Source organism: Anolis sagrei, chromosome 1, assembly GCF_037176765.1.
Source record: "Anolis sagrei isolate rAnoSag1 chromosome 1, rAnoSag1.mat, whole genome shotgun sequence".
Classification (NCBI taxonomy): Eukaryota; Metazoa; Chordata; class Lepidosauria; order Squamata; family Dactyloidae; genus Anolis; species Anolis sagrei.
The window spans coordinates 67,711,324-67,737,371 of NC_090021.1; the positions used below are offsets into that span (position 1 = coordinate 67,711,324).

The following is a 26,048-nucleotide window of genomic DNA, read 5'->3' on the forward strand; positions in this document are numbered from 1 at the left end:
AGGGCATTTTCAAAGAAGCATGTGAAATTGTTACATTTTTAAGTTTACAATGCCAACCACACTTGACAGGGATGAACTCAGCCAGACTTATTTCTTGAGAAGTGTAAAGAAGCTGCTTTCACTGAAGCTGTCAAATCCAACAAAATTCTTTTCAATCTGTACTGAAAACACTTTTCATTTCTAAAGTAGATCACCATAACAATATATTTAAACCTCTTTTACAGCTTCCATAAAAGCGTATTCATCTTCCATTCTTGTAACATTTCAAGAATCATACAATTTCTGTGTGAAATTTCACTAGATAACATAAAGCACAAAATCTTGTGCCCAGCTGATACCAAGAGGAGCTTTCCACAGAGATAAGAATACTTATACTTTATCATTCATACACATAGAATAGATGCAATATTGACATCATCTCTAGGTCATTTAAAAGTATCAGATACCATATGATCTTGGAAGCTAAGCAGTGTCAGCTTTGACTAATATTTGGATGGAAATCAACCAACAAAAAACCAGATGCCTTCTCTGAATTCCAGCCTACAGTAACTGACAAAGTAACCTGTGAGTATCCCTTACCTAAGAAACCCCATGAAATTCAAAGTCAACAGGTGACTTGAAAACACACGCCTATACCACGGTAGATATTATTTTAGTAATTGTGAGGTTGTGACTTGCGAATCTACCCCTGCAAAGCAGGACTAGGAGCTTCCAGAAAGTAGGAACACAGTTAGGGCAAGATCCAAAGTTCCAGGAAGCAGACCAACAGTTAAACATTCCAGCTAGGCTTCAATGAAGAACCGATGCCACCCAACTGAGGAGATCTAATAGGTTGGCCTAGAGGAGGGCCAACAGGTGAAAGCACTTGGGAAAGTGGCATAAACTACCAGCTGGAGCTGGTAGTTTGCTGAGAGCAATGTTTGTGAAACTGCTACAGTTTGGATTTCTGTTGGTGAAGTCTTGGATGGAACTTTGGAGTTGGTGAGTGAACTACGACTTGAATTGGTGAGATGTATTGACTTGACCCTTGGAAAGAACTCTGGACTTTTTGTATGCTTTGCCCTTGTTGGACTGCTTGCTGTGTATGACTACGGACTGCCTTTTGACTATGAGATAGTGAGCAGCTGAGTTAACAAACATTCTGTGTTAGTTCCTTGCCAGGGGGCCCCACTGCAAGGGATCTCTTGGAATCCTTTAGGGTGGATTACAGTTAAAGTGAAAAAGTAAGGTGTTTTTTTTTGGGGGGGGGGAGGTGCCATCACGAGGCATACTAACAATAATGGAGCTCTGTAATCATACTTACATCTGGTGTTGTCTTTTTAGTTTGCAGCATAATATAAAACAGATGTTCATTCTTTCTAACAAATGAATTTCTATGATTCATTTGCATTTGAATGGCCTTTGATCATCATCCCATATATAAGCAGGCTTTCAGTTTCCGCTGCCAGTTATTTTTTTAAATATCTGTTCCATTATTTTGTTATTCTTAATAGTCTCCTCTTTTGCCTTCTACCTACCACATAATAAAATCACTAGTTGATTGTCAGCTTCATTTTTCTGAGTTTGAACAGCTTGTTAAATTCAAATGTAGAAAAATGAAGGGGTCCAACAGAAGCCAGAAAGGAAGGGCTGCTAGGTCTAGGAGTGGCAGAATTACTAGGATTTAGAGTTGGAAGCAGGCTGGAAAATATCTGGTAAAAACAATGCAACTTTATGGAACTTGGTAATAATTGCTAGCCCTATTTTTTCCAAATAAAAACTTTAGATTTTGGGGATTTTAATCCTTTGAGCACTGGTACTTCTTGTTCTTACCATCTGTTGCTTTTCAATCTAATTAGAGATGTGTTTTCAGTCTTGTTGGGTTTTTTTTCATAAATAAACCATTTATATTTTAATGTTCTTGTACAAGCTGTAACTGCTAAATCTCTGAGCATAGCTTAATACAGTATTTTGTTAAGAGTACTCCAACCCCAGAGAAGTTGATGCAATTTGCTGTCCACATGATACCAAAAAGATTATTGCTACTGATGCTATGCCCAGAATTTGGGGAGAGAACATGACAAGAAGGAAATCTCAATGCCTCTCAAACAAGCAATCACTTGTTTAAAAGTGAAAATTCCAGCATTTGTTGTAGACTTACAGCTTCTAAGCTGGTCTGTTGATATATCCACATGCAGATGGACCCTGCCTTTTTGATCCCCTAAACCAGGGGTTTGTCAGGTATTTCTTCAATCTGAAGCATAGTTTCTGTTCAAACCTCAAAGCAATATTAAAGTACTGTCTATAGCAGGGGTCCTCAAACTAAGGCCCGGGGGCCGGATGCGGCCCTCCAAGGTCATTTACCCGGCCCTCGCTCAGGGTCAACCTAAGTATGAAACTACTTGAAAGCATACAATAACAACAACAATCCTATCTCATCAGCCAAAAGCAGGCCTACACTTTCCACTGAAATACTAATAAGTTTATATTTGTTAAAACTGTTCTTAATTTTAATTATTGTATTGTTTTAAAATGTTTTTTGAACTATAAATAAGATATGTGCAATGTACATAAGAATTCATTCATGTTTTTTTCGAATTATAATCCGGCCCACCAACAGTTTGAGGGACTGTGACACGGCCCTCTGTTTAAAAAGTTTGTGGACCCTTGGTCTATAGTATGAGCAATACTTTCAATAAACAGCAGACGCATGAGCTTCTTTCCACAGGAAGGCTTTATCTTTTGTTGCAGCTATTTACAGTATTCACAGCTCTCTCCAGAACCCTCCAATTCACCATACATCACCTAACACCATCTTATTCTGTTGGTGTTCTTATTTACACTTCTATGATGTAACGTTCCATTCATGCTTTTTTTATCTTAGACACCTGATGCAAACCTAACTTCAGAGTTTCATTATCCTCATACTTAATCACTGTAAATGTGACTCTGCACTTACAATACTCAAAGTAACCCAGTATTTTATTTTCAAAATAGGTTAGTATATTTTAAAAATCCAATAGGGTCATAGAATCATAAAATAATAGAGTTGGAAGAGACTGGCCCTCAAGCTTTTTAAACAGAGGGCCAGTTCACAGTTCCTAAGATTGTTGGGAGGCCAGACTATAGTTAGAAAAAACCTGAACAAACTCCTATGCACACTTCACATATCTTATGTTTAATGCAAGAACATGAAAAAATACAATATTTAAAATGAAGAACAATTTTAACCAACATAAACTTACCAGCATTTCATTTGGAAGTGTGGGCCTGCTTTTGGCTGATGGGATAATCAAGTTAATTGTTGTTATTGCGTGCCTTCGAGTTGTTTCAATCCTAAGTCTAATCTTTAGTGCAGGGTTCAGATAAATGACCCAGGCCTTAGTTTGGGGACACCTGCACTAAAGTCTTTGGTTTCCCACTCTCATCCCACCCACCCACCCCCCTTTTTTGTGTAAAAGTTTTGTGGCATAGAAATGGACAAAAGGTCTTAGGCTATTAACACATCAACTTCAGGATTTCCCTGCCCGCCTAGGAACAGCTTTCGAGGTTATCAGGCAAGCATCTTCCTCGGATACTGTTGACAGGTTGATTATGGAGTGGGGCTCCTGTAACTTTAACTATTTCAAGATTATGGATCAGGAAGAGTTAACAAGGGACTTCATCCTACAAGGGTAGGGAGATTGTAGTTTTGCCATGGTGTTTTGGGACACCTCGTTGTGAAAGTAAACAAATGTCTATCCTACCACCATCACGTTTTACACCGTTCCTCTTTCTTAAAAAGTATCCATTTGCTGTGCCATCACACAGGAGAGATATCTGTCCTCTTACTGTCCCCTCCCCCATTTTACAAAACTGTACCCCCCCCCCCCCCTGTCAACAAAAAATACTATTTTCATTTTTGGAACAGAAGCTTCATTGTGACACCTTTACTGTGAAAAAGGAAAGTAAGAACAGTGAATTAACATATTTGCAAAATTGCTCAGATGAGAAAATGGAAAGAACATAATAAATTATTGACACTTCCTCTGTGATGCCCAAATGGTAATGGCAGGCAAAGGTGGCATTACTCGTCATCTCTGCTCCATCTACATAACCTCATTGTATTGATTACAAGCAGACAAGTGGGATTTCCATCCCACTTGATATTTGCCAATTTTACCAGTCTCTGGGAGAAAACAAAAATGAAATTGCTTGGCTTTCAAGTTCTGAATGGTTGGTTAAATGAACACTTTAAAAACAGGCACTGACTTGAAACCCATGGAGTGACCATGCATCATCTGACGGGCTCTGTGGGTGGCCATTTCTTAAGTGTTCAGAAACATGACAAAAAATGTGTGTGGTGAAGTTGAAAGTTTCATCAGGTGGAAAAAAAGCATGTCTCCTCCTAACATCTCATAACCCATGTTTTAGCTACTGCAGCCTCTGCCCTCCAGCTATTTAAAGGCTGTCAAAGAATCATAGAATTAGAAAAGACCATAAGCAATAAACAGCCCACTGCCACCCTGCAGGAATACATAATCAAAGCGAAGTTTTCAATTTATGTCAACTCTATTACATTATTTTCTTGCAAAATTTGTTCAAAGGGAGTTGTCTTTGCCTTCCTCTGAGACTGCAAGAATGTGGCTTCCCTGATCATTATACACACCCAGGCAAGCCACATTCTGTGGAATGAATATATATATATATATATATATATATATATATATATATATATATATATCCACAGCAAGCTAGGATCTAAAGCTGGAAAGAGAGATTTCCTTGCTAGCAATCATGCCAGACAACCAGCTCTCTGAACCTTTCTATAATCAAATGCTCCAGTTGCTGATTGCTCTATTGCCTCCATGAAATATATACTTAATTTATCTTCTGCAGTTTTGAAATGGGGTAGTTACCAACTTAAAACGTTTTTGGAACAGAAGATGCTAGGAATCTGGCTGATGAACTTTGTGAACATTCAGGGTGAAGTTAAGACACTGGGGTTACATCTCTCTACTCCCCACATGTATCAAAAATATAATACGAGAAGATAACACATGATTTCAGACTGTTGCCAAGCAGATTTACACTGCACACTTATGGAAATTGGATGGTACTTTAAGTGACATGCCTCCATCCTATGGAATCTTGATAATTTGGCAAAGAGACTTTGAATCACTCATGACTCTACATCTCTCAAGACTCCATAGGATGGAGCCATGACATTTAATGTATAAATAAAAATGGGATCAAACTGCTATAATTGTGCAGTGTGGGTGCAATCTCAGTTCTGTTGCACTGCATTTTCCCTATAAGGTGGGACGATGCAGATGAAGGCAAGGGAAAATTTTCAGTGGCTTTCCTTGAAAGCTAAATTACACATTTGGAAGAACTGACATAATAGTATACCCTTGATTGTGTATGAACAATGAATAATTCCACCATTACTTAAACATCACAACTGTATATAAATGACATGTTATTGTTTTATGTTAATGTCCGTTCAGGCGCAGTGGTGGGCAGCCCTGATATTACGTAACGAAGTCAAGGGGCCTTCCTAACCTTTGGATATCACTGGTTTTCTCCAAAAACTTCCTTGAAAAAGAAGGTTTTTAGGCTCTTCCTGAATGCCAACAAAGAGGGTGCAGATCCAATCTCCCCTGGGAGGGCATTCCAAAGAGTGGTGCCATGGATGCTTAAGGGCATCAGCATTTCCCAACTTGATCATAATGCTTAATTCTAGTTTCCCTGTCTCCCTCTTTTGCTCACTCTCCCCCTCTCTTGCTTGAAGAGAAAGATACAATACCAGGAATAAAAAAAACTCCAGCAGTAAAGGGCATTTTGCCAGTATATGTCAGAGTGAAGTGGGGTCAACATCTGGAGGAAAAATCAACAGAATCCACGTGATCTGTTTATGTAAAAGCAGCTCCAATGTCCAAGGCGGGACAAAAATATCAAGAGGAAGGGGGTGGGCTCCGTTTGCTCGCCTCCCTCTAATTGCTTTGTCATGAGTTAGTGTTTTCTTTTGCTCTGATCTCCTCATCTCCCTGTGTGTTGGTTTTTTTGCTCCTAGATTTCTAAATAATGTATCTGAAGTTTAGTAATGAAAGTTTAGTAATGAATCATCTTGGTTTCTGCCGTGAAGGATGGCTTTTTTCATCCTGAAGAGGACTGCCTCCTGCTCATGAAACTTATATAACAGTTACAATAGGTGACTTAGTAATTTATTAGCTAGGTCTTTGGCTTTTAATCAAAAAGCGTGTTGTTTAAGTTCCTTTACACTCTGCACAATTCAAGGCTGAAGTGGCCATAACAACTCTAGTCCAAGATGCCAAACTTTGATGAGATTTTAGAGCATATAGGGGAATTTGATCTGTTCCAGAAAAGAACATTTCTCCTCATTTCCCTCCTCTCAGCTGCCTCTGCTCCAGTTTATATTGGAGTTGTTTTTCTAGGCTTTATACCAGAGCACCGTTGTCTGAATCCTGGAGCAGCTGAGTTAAGACGCAGGTGTGGCTGGACTCTTGAAGAGGAATTGAATTATACTGTTCCAAAGGGAGAAGCTTTCATACAGCAATGCATGAGATACGATGTGGATTGGAATGCAACTGAACTAAGCTGTACAGACCCATTGGGAAACTTTAGCCATCTGAATGGCAGCATCCCTCTCACCACTTGCCAAGAAGGTTGGCTATACGATTCTTCAATACAGTCCATTGTGAGTGAGGTAAGTAAGGTTACAGATACGTATCTCCTTAATTTTTGCATGTGTTTATTATACTGAACAGCTTAGAACGGGGGAAAGAAACTCAAACTTTGGACTGCCCAGAATCCCCAATCATTATGTAGTAGTTCAGCTAGTACTACAGATAAGAGAATCTGTGCCTGGTGAGTATACTCTAAAAGTAGAAGGGCCAGGACAGAGAATCAACTCACCAGGTTGAAGACAAGCCACACAGATTTATTACCATTTACCCCCCCCCCCCCAAAAAAATACAAGTAATTTGCTTCAAAGTGTACAAGGATAAACATGCAGAAAAACACAAGGCATCTTATATAGTTCTGACAGTCATTCAAGCTTCCCACTCCCTCCTCTGATTGTCTAGAAAAGAGGCTAGCTAGGATCCATGCCAGGATTGGCCAAAGTTTCGCTGATGTCATGGATTTCAGGTGGGGATTTCCTTGGTGGGATAATAATGGCTAAGGGTTGGTTGGGCAAGGGACCAATCAACTGTTGGGACACCCCCTGGGAGGGCGCAAACTGGGAGATAACAATGCTAGTAATATATTGATGAGCTTTCGATTAGATCAACTGTCCGGTTCTCTGCCAACCAATGATACAGGACTCAGGAAACAAAGGTGCCAATCCTGGGCAATCAAGAGCCGGACTGTCAAATAAGAGTTAACAAATATACACCATTTTAAGTCTCTGTTTCCATTGGGGTAACAGGCTCTCAGCTTCGGGGGAATAATTTAGGCATTCCTGAGCTAATCTGGTCGGCATGGGAGTTCATCTATCTTTACATATAAACAATGAATCTGATTATTATCTGTCCTGGGAAACAGCCAAAGGGATTTGCCCAACCTTTTACAATCCTGGGAGATGATCTGAACAGTTACAAAGAGGCGTTTTTTTCTAAGTTACATTTTAATACATTTCTAAGCAGTAGTTTATATATATTTCATATATAAGAAATAGATACAATACACAGTTGAAAGATATACATTACACAAAATCATACAGTTGATACAGTTTATTGAAGAATTGGATATTATAAAGTTTAGGGGTTTACAGCTGCTGATGGTTCGATCTCAATTTTCTGATGTTTTGAACTTGTGCATTGTTGCTTCAATGACATTCATTAATGCTTTGACTGCAAGGCATGTGGCATTGCATAGTTTTGGCTAGTTGATGTTTCTCAACATAATAGGTTTGGGAGAATATGGACAATGGATGAGTTTTGCAGTACCTACAACTGTGACTTCCACAGACCACTGAGAGCACTCCTGACAGATGGCCATTTACCTTCTGCCTAATAATAATAGAACCCTAGGATAGGAAGACACCTCCAAGGGCCATCCAGTCCAGCACCCTCTGCCATAAGGGAAAAGCACACTCAAAGCACTCCTGACAGATGGCAATTCAGCCTCTGCTTAATAATAATAATAGAATCCTTGGGTAGGAGGAGACCTCCAGGGGCAATCCAGTCCAGCCCCTTCTGCCATAAGGGAAAAGCACACTCAAAGCACTCCTGACAAATGGCCATTCAGCTTCTGCTTAATAATAGAATCCTAGGGTAGGAAGACACTGCTAAGGGCCATCCTGTCCACTTGTCCAGCACTGATATAGCCTTGCTAAATTTTTTGCATAAATAAAAAATGCTGCCTCTTGTGTCTTTACCTAATTGAAGAATGCGAACATTTATTTATTTTAGTAATACTTGGACTTTTCCAAGTTCTATACTCAAGTGAATTGATACATTTTGATCTGAACATAATATTCTATTCCTAACCAACTATGTGCTGTCACCTATGACTCTTTTTTTTTTAAAGAAATGGTACCTTTTAGAAACAAACTTCATATATATCTTATGCACATCCCCTTTGGGTAATTTTATGTGGTTTTAAAATATGTTTGTGCATGAAACCATAGCATCACTATCTCAACATCCTATGAGGACAATCTGAATTTTGGGATATTCTAGATTTTGAAATTTTGGGTAGGGATGCCAAACTTGTACAACTCCTTAAAAATTAGGCATGGAAAAGGAGTTTGTCAGACTTTCTGTGTGCAGAAATTGTTCATTTTTCTATTTAGTATGGGAATGGATTTCAGGTGCATTACAGCATTCTCTATAACATGGATGACTCAATTTGCTAATGATGAACATTTATCATTATTTTCTTTCTAATTGTGTCTCTACAGTTTGACTTGGTGTGTAAATACTCCTGGAAGCTAGATGTGTTTCAGGCATGTGTGAATGTTGGATTTTGCCTTGGGTCTATATATGTTGGCTACGTAGCAGACAGGTAAGTAGAGAAGGATGGAATCAGTACCAGATCAAATTTGCTTAAATTGTCTATTTTGGAATTTAGAGAAGGATAAAAGATACTCTGGCCAAGTAGCTCCTTTTTAAAAAGTGTTTTTTAAAAATGTCTAACCCCCTTTCCTTCTCACCTGCTTTCCAGTTAGATGTTATTTTTTAGCCACATTGGTATTGAAGGGATCATGAAGGGGTGTGGAGAAACACATGCTTTCAATATCAGGTTACACCTCTCAACAAAAGATTTTCCCAGGCTCAGCCAGGCCTTCAAATGCTAATGAAGGTGGTCAGTTGAAACATTCACACCTAGCCCCAGCAGAGAAAAGCTCTTTGCCCCACCCCAGCCATTCCACAGATATATAAACCCATTGTCCTAATTCCAACAGACCTCACTACCTCTGAGGATGCTTGCCATAGATGCAGGCGAAACGTCAGGAGAAATGCCTCTAGAACATGGCCCTATAGCCCAAAAAAACCCACAAGAACCTAGTTACACTAGTGTGTTTGCAGAAAAATGCAATAAACCTCAAGCTGGGAACAAATGAGATTCTACTTTAGCTGATTCTATTTTAGTTGTGTTTGCATCCTTACAGTAGGCAATATATACAGCTGCTGCCTCTAGAATCCCATACTGATCATGTATAAAGAGAAAAAACAGTGAGAAAACAAGAGTGTAGATAAAATCGTATCTCCAGCTACATTCAGTGTATTTAAAAATGAAAAGCATAGGGAAAAATTGGTGAAACACATTAAACCATTCTTCTTTTTGGTGGTGCAGGAACTTATCTGAATTATTTTCATGTTACTTCTGCCTCTGATACAAAGTTTATACAGAAAAAATGCCCAGGGACTCATTTGTTTTATTAACTGGGGTATAGCTGTAGTTTTGTGATGTTATCAAGTTTTCCTGACTGATCATAACCTATGTCAGCAATTGCTGGGAAAATTGATTTCATGCATTCTCAGTGTATTTTTCAAAAGTTAACACTGCCAGTTCTCTAATGTTTTCAGAGAACTGGTAATTTCCAAGATTTAGAAACCCGGGCTTGTGTATTTTTAACTCCCAATATAAGAGAACACTTTGCTGCTTTTGAAAACAGGGTAGCAGAATCTAATAATTCAGGAACATGGGATCATAGAATTGGAAGCGACCTCATGGTCCAACCCCCTCCAAGAAGAAAAATGGCATTCAACCTCTCTCCCCCCCCCCCCCGACAGATGACCATCCAACCTCTGTTTAAAAGCCACCAAAGAAGGAACCTCCACCACACTCCAGGGCAGAGAGTTCTACTGCTGAACAGCTCTCACAGTCAGGAAATTCTTCCTAATGTTCAGGTGGAATCTCCTTTCCTGTAGTTCGAACCATTGTTCCGCATCCTAGTCTCCAGGGCAGCAGAAAACAAGCTTGCTCCCTCCTCCCTATGACTTCCCCTCACATATTTATACATGGCCATCATGTCTCCCCTCGGCCTTCTCTTCTCACCTTCACATCTTCATAAGAGTCCACAGAAAGAAATGCATTCAGGCTTCACAAAATTATATTAAATGACTTTTGCGTGATTTTTACGTATATATTTTCAGAATGCTATCTTTTTAATTTGTCATTTCCCACGTTGTAGGTTTGGCCGTAAGACAAGCATCTTGATCACCACCCTGGTAACTTCTATCACAGGAGTCTTGGTGGCTGTAGCACCAGACTACATATGGACTGTCATATTCCGCTTCATGCAAGGACTCGTTGGCAAGGGCAGCTGGACAGCAGGCTACATCCTTAGTATGTCTGGCTCTTTCCCCAAAGATGATATTGCTGAAGATGAAAGAATGTGATGTGGTGCCCCATTAGTGGATGAACACTCTAGGGATGCTAGGGAAGTGATCGTTCATTATCAGAGAATTCCACAGGGTCAGTCCTACCATTAGGCAAGATGGGGGGGGGGGCAGTTATGCCTGGCAACAGAGTTGGATGTTGTGGGAGAGCAGCAATTTTTTAGATTTTTTTCCTGATTTCTAAAATAGTTTTACTGTGAGGAAGAGAGATGAGGTGATGCTTTTCTGGAATTTTTCTGCCTCTTGTGCTCAAATAGCTTGGCTACTTGTGTCCCTTGACCTAAGGACAAGGGAGGGAGGTGGCTATTTTTTCCTTCTTTCAGGCAGCAAATTACCATGGGTTGCTTCTCCAGTTGCAGGTTGTATAAGGAAGCCATCCTTGCATGCACCTTTTTTTTGTTGTGCTCAAGCCTCTGGTCATATTGGATTCCCAACTTGTTGAAGTGCCACAAACAGTAGCTATCAAATTAAAAGAAAGATAAAGCTGCCAACAAACTAAATATTGTGCTCCCCTCAATACGAAAACAATTTTCCACCTGTAAAAAGCAAGCTGGGAGAGCAACACAATGAGAAAGCAGAGTTACACTGCCTGCCTGAAATTATGGTTTCACACAACAGCAGCATAATTGGACGTCAGTGGCTGCAAAAAGCTATGTGTCACCATGATGGTGAGCTCCTACTTTTCTGTATTGTGGAAATAGTGCAGGTTAATGTTCCAAAATACAACTTCAAGGAACTGTAAAGCCCAGCATGCTCAGCATCAAATTGTAAAAGCAATGAGATCAAACCTGAGATTGATCTGTATTCCATCACTTCGGTATGACTACATTAATGTGGAAACAATTCCTTCATTTTTGCAGTCACAGAAATTGTTGGTGCAAGCTACCGGAGGACTGTGGCCATTCTCTCTCAAACTGCATTTGCTGTTGGTCTCCTGATCCTCGATGCTTTGGCTTATGCAATTCCCCATTGGCGGTGGCTTCAACTTGCCGTTACTCTGCCAACCTTTTTGCTTTTGTTGTATTACTGGTAAGATGGCCTTAAGCTCCATTCCCCTATTTCTATGACAGTCTTTCCTGAAAGGAATTTGCCTACATTCTGCAGCCAAGAAACTGAATCTCAGATCAAGCTGTGAAATGGTGGGCCTACACAGCAAAAAAAAAAAAAAAAAAAAAGAGTCATGGATCTCAGTTGCTTGAAAGCAACATGAACAGACAGCCAACCTGTTTTACCTGTTTTTTGTTCCTGTCTGGGGCATACTCTGGAAACTACTGGAGGTCTTCTAGAAGTCCTAACGGATGACATCATTGCTGTCCTTCTAGCTACATTTCTGCTTTGTACCTTCATGTCATATCTGATTTTTGGGGACCTTAAGGTGGACCTTAATTGTGGAAATACTATTTAGACAATTTGCTATGATTGTCTTCTCTTGAGACTCAAAGAATGTGAATTCCAAGGTTCACCTAGGTTTTCTTGGCTAAGCAGGAATTAAAACTCTGGTCACCCTGAATTCTAGCCCAATACTCAGACCATTATGCCACACTGTCTTTTCCTCTGTTGAAGAGGAAAAGACAGTGGCAGTATTCAGGGGAAGTTTGTCACCATGCAGGGTTGGCTGAGGATTACACAAGTCATTAAGAGGATACCATGCCTCAGGGAACAGATCCAATACTAACAGCCATCATAATAGTGGTAATATTCTAAATTTAAGTCAGCAGCCAGGGAGTAGTCTAGGTTTAATTCAGATGAGGGCTTTCAACTTCAAATCAACTCTGTATATGAACTAACATAGTAAGTTGGAGTTATCTGCATGTCTCAGAATAAGATTGCCTGCCCCTAATAAAGGATGATGGCAAAGTAATCTCAATTATAGTTCTGTTGTGATGCACTATTGGAGGTTGGCAGTGTTTTTTAAGACAAATGGAATAAATTGAGAAAGCTGAAAAATACAAGCACATCTGTATTACCAGCTGCTATGATGATTTTGCCCTGTGAGTCTCTCTTCTACAGACTTCTCCTCTGGAATAGGACCCTTTGCAATTCTACTGCCTTGTTTCCCGTAGGTGCCTTCCTGAATCTCCTAGATGGCTGCTTTCTCGAGGACAGAATGGCAAAGCTATGGAAATTGTGGGTGATATTGCCAAAACGAACAGGAAACCATTACCTCCCGATTTTGAGGTGAATGTCAAATGTTACATATATAATGAATAACATTCCTGATAGACTGTTATATGAATAGTATTTATGGTGGTATTTGCAGCAGTAGCAGCAGACTTGAGTCTAAAGGAATTACATCATCTGGGATAAGGAGTTATTAGCTATTAAGACAGCCTTTGCAACATGAAGGTATTTGTTGGAAGTCACTATGGATGCAACAGAACTTCACAATGATGGCTGCAAGCTGGAATCTTTCCAGACAGCTCACCAACTGAATCGGCAACCAATACTAGTTCTTACCATTCTTAGACTGATTTAATTTAAACATCAAAACTGACTAGCCAATGTGGGATAGACTTCTGCATTGTAGCAATCTGCCAAGGTCCCTACCAATGAATGTTATGTACCAGTGACATAATAGTCAAGCTACAGAGCATTTTCTTCTATTTAAAACTTTCCACCTTATGATTCAGAATTTCTGATTTCCTTGAGTATGTGCAGACTCTGTCCATTATTTTTAGACCTGCTCAATCTGCCACCAAGCATAGGATCTACCTAGCAAGCCAGCAAGTTTGCTACAGTCTACCAATTCCCACAGAGTCTTGGAAAATTGTATGCCTAGATTTCATCACAGATTTTATACCATCTTAGTGGTTGCACACTGGTTCACAAAGTTGACTTACTTTATATGCTGGGGAAGGCATATAATGTTTTACGCCAAGGACACTGCAGGTCTGTTTCTCCAGAGCATTTTTCAATTACACGGCTGGCCAATGGCTCTCGTATTAGATCATGTCCTCCAATTCATAACCCAGTTCTGGCAGACACAGTTTTGCCTTCTGGATGACAAGATTTACATATCCTCAGCATTTCAAAGAAACAGAACATATCAATATCACACTGGAACAATAACAATTATTCTATGTGAACTACCAGCATGATACCAGCATGATATTAGCTTACAACAATTCACAACATTAATCTGTGTCTTCCTTCAGGAATAGATTGTGTGGGCCAAGACACCCCCCCCCCCCTCCAGTTGGGGACAATGTCTGCTTTTCCACTAAATATCTCTTTTTGTGTAGCCCCAGATAGAAACTAGGTTTGTAAGTCTATTTCTAATAACTGCCCAGATTAACCCTGTTACCTTTTGGCTCCAACTTCCTCTACCTCTACCCAGCTACCCGAGATTCCATTGGTCCTTCCTGGCTCTAACTACTTTGGCAAATCCTTTCCAGGATCCCAAAGCTCTTCTACCCTTTATCATAGTGGATGATAAAGAAGAATATGAGATGGCCGAGGTCATGGATGCTTTCCATCACTGTAGTCACCTATAGTACTTGGTGGATTGGGTTGGATGTGGGCTTGAGGAATGGTCTTGGCATGATGTCTTCAATGTCCCTTCTCTAGACTTGGTGCTAGAAATTCCACCAATGCTATCCAGTGAACCTGGGACCCCTCTGCTTTGTGGAGGGGAGCCATGGTGAGGGAAATGATGTCATCTCCCTCAGAAGATCTACCAGTGGATGAGTTGGAGAAGATCTTTGATTGTTTGCTGGATACTCCTTTGATTCAGCAGATCATGTCGACTTCGGAGAAGGAAGAAGAGTTGAAGGAGAGTGCCATGAAGTCTCTAAGAAAGACAGAGACTCTGCTGTGTGGCTCAAACCATTCCCTGCAGACAGAGCAAAGACTACAATCAAAATATCGGGAAGAGTGCAGCTGTGTAATTCTGAGGTTTTTTCATGGCTTCTGACCTTGGCATTCTGAATTCTTGTTTGATGTTGAGATCAGGGCACTTCTTTTCCTTGCCTGTAGATCTTGCTCACCACCCTCTGATTGTGGGTTTCAGGTGTAGAATTGTTCCACCAGTGGTGTCTATTCCATTTGTAAATAAAGATTGTTGGGTACAATCAATGGTAATAATAATAAAAATGCTGTTAATTGTTCAGTGGCATTGCATGTTAGTTTTCAAATGTTGACAGATATCAGTGATAGATGCTGGATATCAAACGTAAATACAAACATTAACATCTAATATTGTCAGATAACAGGTGACAAAGCCAGCCATATTCATGATTTTTTTAAAATGCCCTATGCTAATTTAATGTTTTCCATCTATAACAGCTGTAAAATGAGCCAAATACTTTGGTCTTAATTAATGTTAGAACAGTTCTCTTACAGAGTATCGATCTTGAAGAGGACAATGAAAAAGATACAAAACAGAGTCCTTCTGTGATGGATCTTGTGAGAACATCACAGATGAGGAAATACACACTTATTTTAATGTATAACTGGTAAGAGACCTTTATTTTGGGGTTTTTTCCCCCTTGCAAGCCTTCTATACACCTGCCTTGCACATGTAAATACCTGGTTCAGTGATAAATGCTTCCCATGAAACCCTGGCATTTAAAGCTAAAGAAGGAAGAGAGCAAGAATGGGAAATTTCTTTAAGCACAAAGACCAAACAAATTTTGGAGAATTACTTCCGTATGGTCATTTTAGTAGTAAACGGGTCCTAGGCTAAAAAACCTAGGCTAAAAATACTAGCATATGCTAACATACAAGATTTAGGGAGGTATCTAAGCATTGGGAGAAAGTGATGTATTTCATATTATTGTCTCTAAAAACAAATGCCATTAAATTTGATCAATCTTTGTTAGGTGTCACTAGTAAAATTTGCTAATTAAAGTTATGACTACTGTATTCTGTACCAACTTAAGTCTCAGAATTATCATGAAACACAACCTCAAACCCTTTGAATTGTGGGGGCTTCTACATCTACCAAGCTGGCGTTCTCCAGATATTTTTAACAGTACTTCCCATTATTCCTGAAAATTGCACCTGTGCTGGGTGGGACTGCTGAGAGCTGTAAGCCTAAGTATGACAAGGCACTATGTTGGGGAAAGATGTGTTACGCAGTCATGCACTTGCCTGTTTAACATTTTACCCACTTTTTCCAGCACAGAGTATGGTTCTATGTCTCCTTTTGTTTCCCAAATGAAGGTTTTTGCCTTGGAAGATAATGACTGGTCCAACCACTCCTAAGAATAAATATACTGTAAGCTTTTCTTGCAATATTTTAGCATTGATTAAAAACACACATCTAGGTCTTAAAAGAAAACAAATACAGGGATTTAATTTTTTATTGCTATAAATCCATTTTTTTCTAAACTTTTATGTACTTGCTTGAAAGGCAGTGAAATTATTTGAAAACCTAATGAATTATATGTTTAAAAATTGTCTTCTCATCAAGTAACACATTTCTAGATAGTTAACTAATGTTGCTCTTTTCCCCCAGGTTCACAAGCGCCATAACATACCAAGGACTAATCATGCACGTGGGAATTTCTGGAGACAACGTCTACCTGGATTTTTTGTACTCCTCCATTGTTGAATTACCAGCAGCTGCTATCCTTGTACTCACAATAGAGCGAGTGGGTCGCCGCTATCCCTGGGCTATAGCCCATCTGATGGCAGGCATTGCTTGCCTCGTTACAGCTTTTGCCCCAGAAGGTAAGTTGAGCATATCTATTGATATACATTTCAATTCCTTTGATTTAGGACAGAATGTGGAAAACTGTTTAGTAAGAAACAGTGTGTGCCTATTATAAGCAGCAATGGATAGTAGAAAATTTGGCATATATATATATATGGATTGACTTGAGGTCCATCTACACTGTGGAATTAGTGCAGTTTGATATCACTTCAACTGCCATGGCTCAATGCTATGGAATCCTGGAATGTGTAGTTTCATGAGATACTAGCACTCTGTGGCAGAGAGGAATAAAAACCACGTGAAACGATATCTCCTATGATTCCATTAACATTGAATCATAACAGTTTAAGTAGTGTCAAATTGCATTCATTCTACTGTATATACTCACCCTCGGTTTGTGCCTCCCAGGCTAATGGGCAGATTTGAACTTCATTATTGTTTGGATCTCATACCTCTCCAAATGTTGTGATTCAGATCTTAGCAAAATCAAAATGCATTCTAAAACTGAGAGATGGCATTTGCAATCCAGAACCTGGAACGAGAGCTGCACCAGAGTTTGGAGATACCTAAAGCTGAATTTTGGGAGCTGGGATTTGGCTAGAGATGCAGCACCTTAAGGTGCCTTGGTACCCAAATGGATTTCTTGCAGACTAAAAAAGAATCAGTTTGTTTTCATTTAAAGGCAGCTGACAGTAGAGGGAACCAAAGTTCTTCTTCGTGGTCTCTGTGAATGTACACCAGTGTGTTAACTGCACCTGCATAGTACAGTTCGGAACCTTCTAGAGCAGTGTTTCTTAACCTTCCTAATGCCACGACCCCTTAATACAGTTCTGCTGTATTAAGGTGACCCGCAACCATAACATTATTTTTGTTTCTACTTCATAACTGTAATTTTGCTACTGTTATGAATCATAATGTAAATATATGATATGCAGGATGTATTTTCATTCACGGGACCAAATTTGGCACAAATGCCAAATTTGTACCAAAATACCATATTCTCAAATTTGAATATTGATGTGGTTGGTGGGGATTGATTTTGTCATTTGGAAGTTATAGTTGCTAGGATTTATAATTCACCTACAATCAAAGAGCATTCTGGACTCTACCAACGATGGAATTGAACCAAACTTGGCACATAGAACTCCAATGAGCAATAAAAAATACTGGAAGGGTTTGGTGGGCATTGATCTTTTGTTGTGGTGTTGCAGTTCACTTATATCCAGAGAGCACTGTGGAGTCAAACAATGATGGATCTGGACCAAACTTGGCATGAACACTCAATATGCCCAAATGTGAACACTGGTGGAGTTTGGGGGAACTAGACCTTGACATTTGGGACCTGTAGTTGCTGTGATTTATAGTTCACCTACAATCAAAGAGCATTCTGAACTTCACCAACAATAGAATTGGGGCAAATTTCCTACACAGAACCCCCATGACCAACATAAACTACTGTGTTTTCTGACGGTCTTTGGTAATCCTTCTGACACCCCTTCGCAACTCCCTCAGGGGTCCAGATTGAGAAATGCTGTTCTAGAGTTATAAGGGATACTTATTTGGCAGTAGCCTCAACTACCATTCCAAGTGAATGTATTGAATGAAAGCTGCCATTGCCCGAGTTCTTTTCTCTATGCCATATCATTAGCAGAGAAAGAATCTTCACTCTTGTAACTTTCCTAGTTTGGTAGCTTTGATAGTTTGTTCCTGTGTCTATCTTTGCATCTTGTTAGCCTATTCCAGTGTATTTCTCCAAAATTCCAATCTGTTCGGATCCTGAGAAGTATGCTGCAGTGTCACTGACATTGTTTAAATGGTGTGTTGGCTGTAAAGCCAAGATGCCCAACAACTATTCCAGGTGCCTAGTCTGCCTTAGTGAAATGTACAGACTCTCAGCCTGTAAGATCTACCAGACCTCTACCCCAACAGGAGCAACAGGGAGAACATCTCAAAGCTGCCCTCAAAGGACAGTCCTCTGGTGCTTCCATTTCTCCCTCTGTTGAAACCCCTCCTGTGCCTTCCACAAGATTTCACAAGCCCTTAAAGGAGAGGTGTGATCCTCCATTTATGGTGGTGGCTGCCCCTTCAACAACAGTACCCAAACACACTCACTCTAATGAGACCCAGAAAACCAAAAAGTGATAGAGACTTTTCTATGAAGAAATATAGTTTGGTTAGCTCCAATGGAGCTACCCACATTTTCCTCCTCTTTTTGCCATGTGATGGCAGAAAGGGCAGTGGGCAATGTGCATTGCCACCCTTTCTGCCATGTGATGGGGGGGGGGAGTGCACAGGGAGCCAAGAGCCGCCCCACACACCTCTCTTTCACTGGCAATTGGCTATGCAATGGCACAGCCCAAAAGGGCCATGTGAAGAAGTCAAAATTGACAGACATAAATCAAAACGATCTTGACAGATTAGAGAGATGGGCCAAAACTAACAAAATGAAGTTCAACAGTGACAAATGCAAGATACTCCACTTCGGCAGAAAAAATGAAATGCAAAGATACAGAATGGGTGACGCCTGGCTCGAGAGCAGTACGTGAGAAAAAGATCTTGGAGTCCTCGTGGACAACAAGTTAAACATGAGCCAACAATGTGATGTGGCGGCAAAAAAAGCCAATGAGATTTTGGCATGCATCAATAAGAGCATAGTGTCTAGATCTAAGGAAGTAATGCTACCCCTCTATTCTGCTTTGGTTAGACCACATCTGGAATATTGTGTCCAATTCTGGGCACCACAATTCAAGAGAGATATTGACAAGCTGGAATGTGTCCAGAGGAGGGCGACTAAAATGATCAAGGGTCTGGAGAACAGGCCCTATGAGGAGCGGCTTAGGGAACTGGGCATGTTTAGCCTGAAGAAGAGAAGGCTGAGAGGAGATATGATAGCCACAGGGAGGAGGGAGCAAGCTTGTTTTCTGCTTCCTTGGAGACTAGGACGCGGAACAATGGCTTCAAACTACAAGAGAGGAGATTCCATCTGAACATTAGGAAGAACTTCCTGACTGTGAGAGCCGTTCAGCAGTGGAACTCTCTGCCCCGGAGTGTGGTGGAGGCTCCTTCTTTGGAAGCTTTTAAGCAGAGGCTGGATGGCCATTTGTCAGGGGTGATTTGAATGCAATATTCCTGCTTCTTGGCAGGGGGTTGGACTGGATGGCCCATGAGGTCTCTTCCAACTCTTTGATTCTATGATTCTATGAATAATTTGAAAGTGGAAAGTATGAAAATAAAAATTATGGAGTTCTTCAACCCCAAAGACACATTAGTCCCCTATGCAAATGTATATGCACAAACTTTTTTTAAATTCAGAAAGTTTAAAAACACATATTTGCAGAATGCTGCTTCCCTCAACACTCTCATAAAGACCCTTAAACAAAAAAAAAACCTGCTGCCAAATGTAATGTTTAGTGGAAAAAGAATGGAAAGAAGGTACAAGAAGGAATGAGAGAAAGGAGCTTTGAAAGAAAAGGCAGAGAAAGAAAAGATAATATATATTATTGTTATATTAATTGCCTTTCTACAAGGAAATGTTCTGGAGAATTAAGTATTGCTTACTTTTCAGATATGCATTGGTTAATGATCACTGCAGCTAGCCTGGGGAAACTGGGAATTACAATGGCTTTTGAAATGGTGTGTTTTGTAAATACTGAATTGTATCCCACATTTCTCAGGTAGGTGATCTTACCATACCAGGCAAGGTAACTTCTGAAACTGCTCTATCCATGTGTGTGTGTGTGTGTGTGTGTGTGTGTGTAGGTTTTTACAATTATTAAATGTTTTCAATTAACGGTAAGAACTCTTTGCTCCTCTAATGTAATTTGAATTCCATTATATGGTTAGTGTAGACTAACATAATCCAGATTGAACTGCACTGAACTAGATACACAAGTCTACACTGACATATAATCCAGTTCAATCTGCATTATAATGGCAGTGTAGATGGGGCCCTTATCTGCAGGTTCATTTTTGATATACTGTATTCGGTTTTCTGCTGTCAACCACAATCTGAAAAATATATTATATAGTCTCTCCTTTAGCCATGCTGTTTCCCTCTTTGATTTTAGTTACATCTGTTCAACTGGATTCCAAATTAATATTGATATAGGATTCAGTTATACCCCTCCCAAAATTTGCCATGAGCTGCACCTTCTCTGAAATCATCATCATCCCACCTTTTCCCCAGTTTGGGACTTAATGTGGTTACAACTGATTTTTAAAATACTTATTTTTAACATGATCTTTAAAATCCACCTTTTAAAGACCCTCCTGCACATCTCTAGTCTTTCAAAACCAGAAATTGATTTATGACCCCCTCCCTTCCTTCATTCCTTCCTTTCAGTGCTCAAATACCTGCAACTTGTAGGGGGTACAAAGAGTTGTTTAAATAAAGACATGGCTGTCTTTGGATACAATCTCATCTTTTCCTTATCCACAAAGGAATGTTACATATAGAAAGATATTTTTATATGTTGTGAAATATATTTGAAATGTAGGCATCGCTTCCTCCTCTACTGGAAATATACTGTTTCTAAGCCAAAAATGTTATACAAGCTCTATAATATGCATTACCTTACACACGTATTATAGTTATACATGCATGTTCAGAACCTTTTAAAGTGACTCTTTTTTTCCTTTTTGAAAATTAGAAACTTAGGTGTGATGGTCTGTTCCTCTTTGTGTGACTTGGGTGGAATAATATCCCCATTTGTTGTATACAGACTGGCAGAGATCTGGCATCAACTACCTCTTTTAGTCTTCAGTAAGTAATCTCTCTACTACAGGTTGCTGAAGCATTTTAATGTCAAACTATGTAATCCTAGGTTTGCTTACCTAAGAGTAAGTCCCCTTGGGCTCTAAGCAGATACATATAAGTTTGGATTGAATGTCTTGTTTTGTTTAAAATATTTAATTGTCTCCTTTGTGTTATTTATTGCTCTGGTTATTTTGTGTATTTTTTAAAAAACCCAACTGTTATTTTCACAATTATACATATTGTAAGTGGGTTTCTTTTTCATTCTGAAACATCTTAAAACATAATAGCCCCCTTCACTTCCATTCTTTAAAAAAAATCAGTTATGGTACTATAAAGCATCCGTACAATGGTATTTTAGTATTTTAGTACTATATCCTTTGTAAATGACTGAATAAGATTAGTATCTGTATCTGATTTGTATAGAGTTCCAGTTTGCTAGCCTTCTTCCACTCCATCAATGGAACTAGGCATCTGTTATGTTCAAAACCTTCCACTGCCACTCATCGATTACAGCACAATATTAGAATTGCGGAGGGACCATCTTCCCATATATTTCTATTGAAACAATACACTTTCTGGAATTTGGTGCAAGTCATTTGTTTTTTAAAAAGAGATATTGCTAAAGTGTTTTTATGAAGTGCAATTGAGAAAACAACAAAAATTTGGAGGAAGTATCTTGAAAGATCCCCAGCCACAAATTCCAGTCTTAGCTAAAGTCTTTCCTTCTGCTAATGCATAATGCTTCAAAGTACTCATTAAAGTAGTAACAATTTCAGAGGAGAGGAACAATTGATATTGCTTCTTTATATCTTGCATTCTGTTTTGACTTTTGATAGTATGAGCGTGGAACAATGGGTCCATTTTAAGAACCATAAAAACAGAGAGCTATTTGAGATTGCAAAAAATAATCTAGTAATTCACTTCTACCTTGTGAGCAATTGATCATGAAATCTGCCCATGGGCATTAAATCCATTTATCAAGTTTTCTTTGTAGTCCTCATAGGTGCTTGCACCATTTAATTAGGGGACTGTGTATTGTTTTTATAAAAGTGAAATGTAATATATTGGGTTCTAATTTCTTTTGTGTATTTCATGGGCAGCTGCAGTTAGTTTAATTGCTGCTGGATCAGTGCTACTTCTACCCGAGACCAAAGGAAGAAACTTGCCTGACACCATTGAGGATGTAGAAAACTTCCATCGATACCATGCTAAACAGCTCAATTGAAAATAGTCAATTGGATGTGTATTCTTTCAGCTGATTACAAATGGTACTTAGGCAAGCAGTGAAAACACTCACTTTATGGGGAAAGAGCCCTGATGAACTATACATACTTTTAGAAATAAACTAGCTAGAGCTTTAAAATGTCTGCTCAGTTCACACGGGAAACATGTCACACACATATAATCTATCTCCCTTGTCCCATCTAATCTGAACATATTCCCCCTTCCCCAGTTCTGTCACCTCAAAAAGAAATGGCTATTAAAACAGAACTGATAAAGTACTGGATGATTAAATGGGCACAAAATGTCAGACACAACATAGAATTAGATAAATGGGGAAAATGTGGACTATTAGTTTAAAGAAAAATTGCTGCTACATTCTTAGAGATTTTTTAAATAAAATGAATGGGTGGTTTGACCCAAGGAAAACTAAAATGTATAAGGGAAGAAACAACAAATGCTGGCAATGTAAAGAACAGAAAGGAATTTTCTTCCACATGTGGTGTTCCTGTAAAAAAGCAAGAGAATTCTAGGGCAAAATACAAAAAACGCTGCAATAAATTTTTCATTCAAAGATACAATTGGAGCCCAAATTATTTTATTGGGAATGTCAAATAACCAATCAAAATTCACTAAACTATAAAGTATTACACTACATGGCCGTAGCAGCAAGAATATGTACAGTTCTTGAAGAAGGCAGACCTCCCAACAATAGAAGAAAGAATAGTCTTTAAAATAGCAGAAATTGATAAATTAGCAATGATGAAAAAAGAAAAAAAACTTTATCAAGGGCTGGGAACCATTTCTAAACTATGTAAGAAATAAGAAAGAAGGAAAAGTTTTTATAGAATGCTTCAAAATTTAACCTGTTAGAATCTATGTAGCCAATTTATAAATAGTGATGGGAAGCCACTAAATTGAGAGAGGTGGGAGGAGGGGAGAGCATAACCAAACATAAATATTGTATAGATGTTAGAAAGTATTGTATCGGTTCTTGCATATATACATGATTTGTTTAATTGTTTTTTATGAATATGTAAATTGAAATAAAACATATTAATTGTAAAAAAAGAAATGGTTATTGGTAATTTCTCTATAAGAAGACAAATTCAAAGGTTAGGATTGGTCTTTCATTTGAAAATGGTATAGATGAAGTTGTTTATGATGAAGTGAAATGTTTCTTAAGGAAACTCCTGTATGATTGTACCTAATTTCTAAATGTCTTTGGTAAGTGTATATATATATATTGATTCCACAAATTTAATTTTAAAACTTGATGTGTAAATGGATGTAGTGCTTTTATAGCTACTGGAGCTTAACTAACATCGTTAATGGTTAAAAAACCATTACTGCTATGAATATGAGACATTATTCCCGTTGTCAAAAGTAATATTATTGATGTTTGCTGCAGCCTTCTACGTACTTCTTGAACTGAGGACAAAGAAAAGTGAGTAAGGACAGTATAGAAGCACCATTGCTAGTGCAGCAAAAGATCTAGGTCAGCATCTCTTAATGGCAAAACAAAAGTTTCATGATGGGAAAAGCAACATTAAAGTATTTGTGATATTACATTTATGCTAATGCAATAGGATTACTAGCATTATAAGCTCATTGTATTAAAACTTATTTCTGATCTGTGGTACACTTCAGTAAAAATTACTAAGGTTAGCTGCAAATATGTGCACATGATATACTCTGCCTGAAACAATACCTCCAAATATTGCTGAAGAATCGAATAGCTGAATGCTTTCATCCCCATAATTAAGACTCCACAAACTATGCCTGTTAAAATTGAACATTGCAGGGAGAGAATGCAGAAAGCAGAAAGCCCCAGGGCCAGATCTCTATCATTTTCTATTAAAGGGCAGATAGATAACTCTTCATTTAACAAGGAAGTGTTCCATTCACAAGGATATTTCCCCTTTTCTGTCTGAGTGAGATCTTTCCTCCTCCCATTTCTGTTTTGCATGCAGCTTCTGTCAAGTGAAAACCAGAGTTTGAAAGTGATATGAATAAAATCCTAGATTCATTTAAGTTAATGGTAAAACTCCCATACCTTTGTGTTGGCACTTATCTGCCAAAACGACAAAATGAAATTAGAGTGGTGATAAGAGGAAAGTAATGAACCAGACAACTTGTTTTTATATTCGCTTGAACTCTGCATAAAAGGTTACTATAGTTCCACAGTGTTATAAAAGTTTGCTTCCGAACAAAGGAATGACTTGTAATTAATTCCTTTTTGCAACAACTAAAATACAATTAAGTCATATTACTATTACACAATGAAATAATGATATGACGTATTACATATAGAAGTGACTTCATGCTTTTTTGCAGTCTAAGTGGTTTAACTACTTTGTTGGGGAACGTTAATAGGGCAGATGTGATCTCACTAATTACAGGCCAACACTGTTTTTAAGTAACTGATAAGTAACTATTACACTGTCCAACACACATTTTGGTGCCTCAAATGTTAGACCTGTTTCTGGGTATATTTGACCTGCTGATTCCAAAAATTGCACCATTTCCCCCCCCCCCCCCATCAACTTTAGTTTTTGCAATACAGAACATATGTTGGAGACCAGTCCCCATCTGCCTACCCACAGAAAACCATGATAACAATATCTAAGAAACTAGAACTGATGAGGTTTATCCAATGCAATTTTATAAATCAGTGTCCAAAATAATCCCAGGAACAAACCTAAATATGAAGAAATCGGTATTTCTTTCTTTTCTTTTTTGGTTGAATTGTATTAATAGCTGCCTCTCAATAACAACTAAATGAAGTTTTACCTAAAATATTGTAACAATAACATTAAGAACAACATGATTCAAAATAATTATATATGGTATATAAAAAATACAACTGTATAGGAGATAGCACTGTAAATCCACTTCTAAATGACCTTTACCAATAAAATCTATGATGAGACAATTCACACTAAAGCAAGAGATAATGCAGGAAGATGAAGCTCCCAAGGCATTCAAGCAACTACTGGAAAAGAACAGAGGACAAGTTATGTACGAAGCACAGTACCTAATGGATTCAAGATCAAAGGATGTTCAGCTGCTGACATGCTCAAATATTTGAAGAAAGTGCAAAGCTGTACAATATGTGGAACAGGAAAGTGAGAAACACAAATCAGAGAATGCTAGACATTGTAAAATTTAAAAAATGAAACATAAACAGTACAACAGTTTGTAATATCTTAGCAGAACTGATAAGAGGTCTGTCATTCATAGGTTAGCCATAAGTTGAAATTGATTTGATGGCAAATACTGTAGTATGAAGGGTTTTTTTTTTAAAAAAATCACAACCATAAGAGGAACTAGGTATCTTTCCGGTCCTTTGAACTATAACTTTAGCTAATTCCTTTTTAAAAGTAACTTTCAGTATTATATAAGTAAACTCAGATGACCTCAAAACAAAGATTGCAAAATTGATAGAGAGAATTCTTTTCCTGTGGAATGATGGGTTACATATTGGACTAGAACTCGGAAAACTGGTTGAAATCTCCACTGAGTGAAAAACCACTGGGTGGCCTTTCATATGCCACACTGAGCCCCAGAAAGCCCTGTCTTG

General features: G+C 38.7%; 1 protein-coding gene across 4 annotated transcripts; it reads left to right on the top strand.

Moving 5' to 3' along the window:
* Positions 1–5,939: 5,939 nt before the first annotated feature.
* On the top strand, positions 5,940–23,473 carry LOC132761112 (solute carrier family 22 member 2-like). Of its 4 annotated transcripts, none has more exons than XM_067465742.1 (11): positions 5,940–6,688; positions 8,888–8,991; positions 10,625–10,779; positions 11,693–11,861; positions 12,896–13,010; positions 14,566–14,715; positions 15,174–15,286; positions 16,291–16,505; positions 20,054–20,162; positions 21,138–21,250; positions 22,345–23,473. In XM_067465742.1, the coding sequence occupies exons 1-11, from the start codon at positions 6,290–6,292 to the stop codon at positions 22,467–22,469; spliced, it is 1,767 nt and encodes a 588-aa protein (XP_067321843.1). In that variant the 5' UTR covers positions 5,940–6,289; the 3' UTR covers positions 22,470–23,473. The 4 variants fall into 4 exon arrangements, with proteins under 4 accessions (XP_067321843.1, XP_060609672.2, XP_060609673.2 ...); XM_060753689.2 differs by having other exon boundaries at positions 14,569–14,715; XM_060753690.2 differs by lacking the exon at positions 14,566–14,715.
* The last annotated feature ends 2,575 nt before the right edge of the window (positions 23,474–26,048 follow it).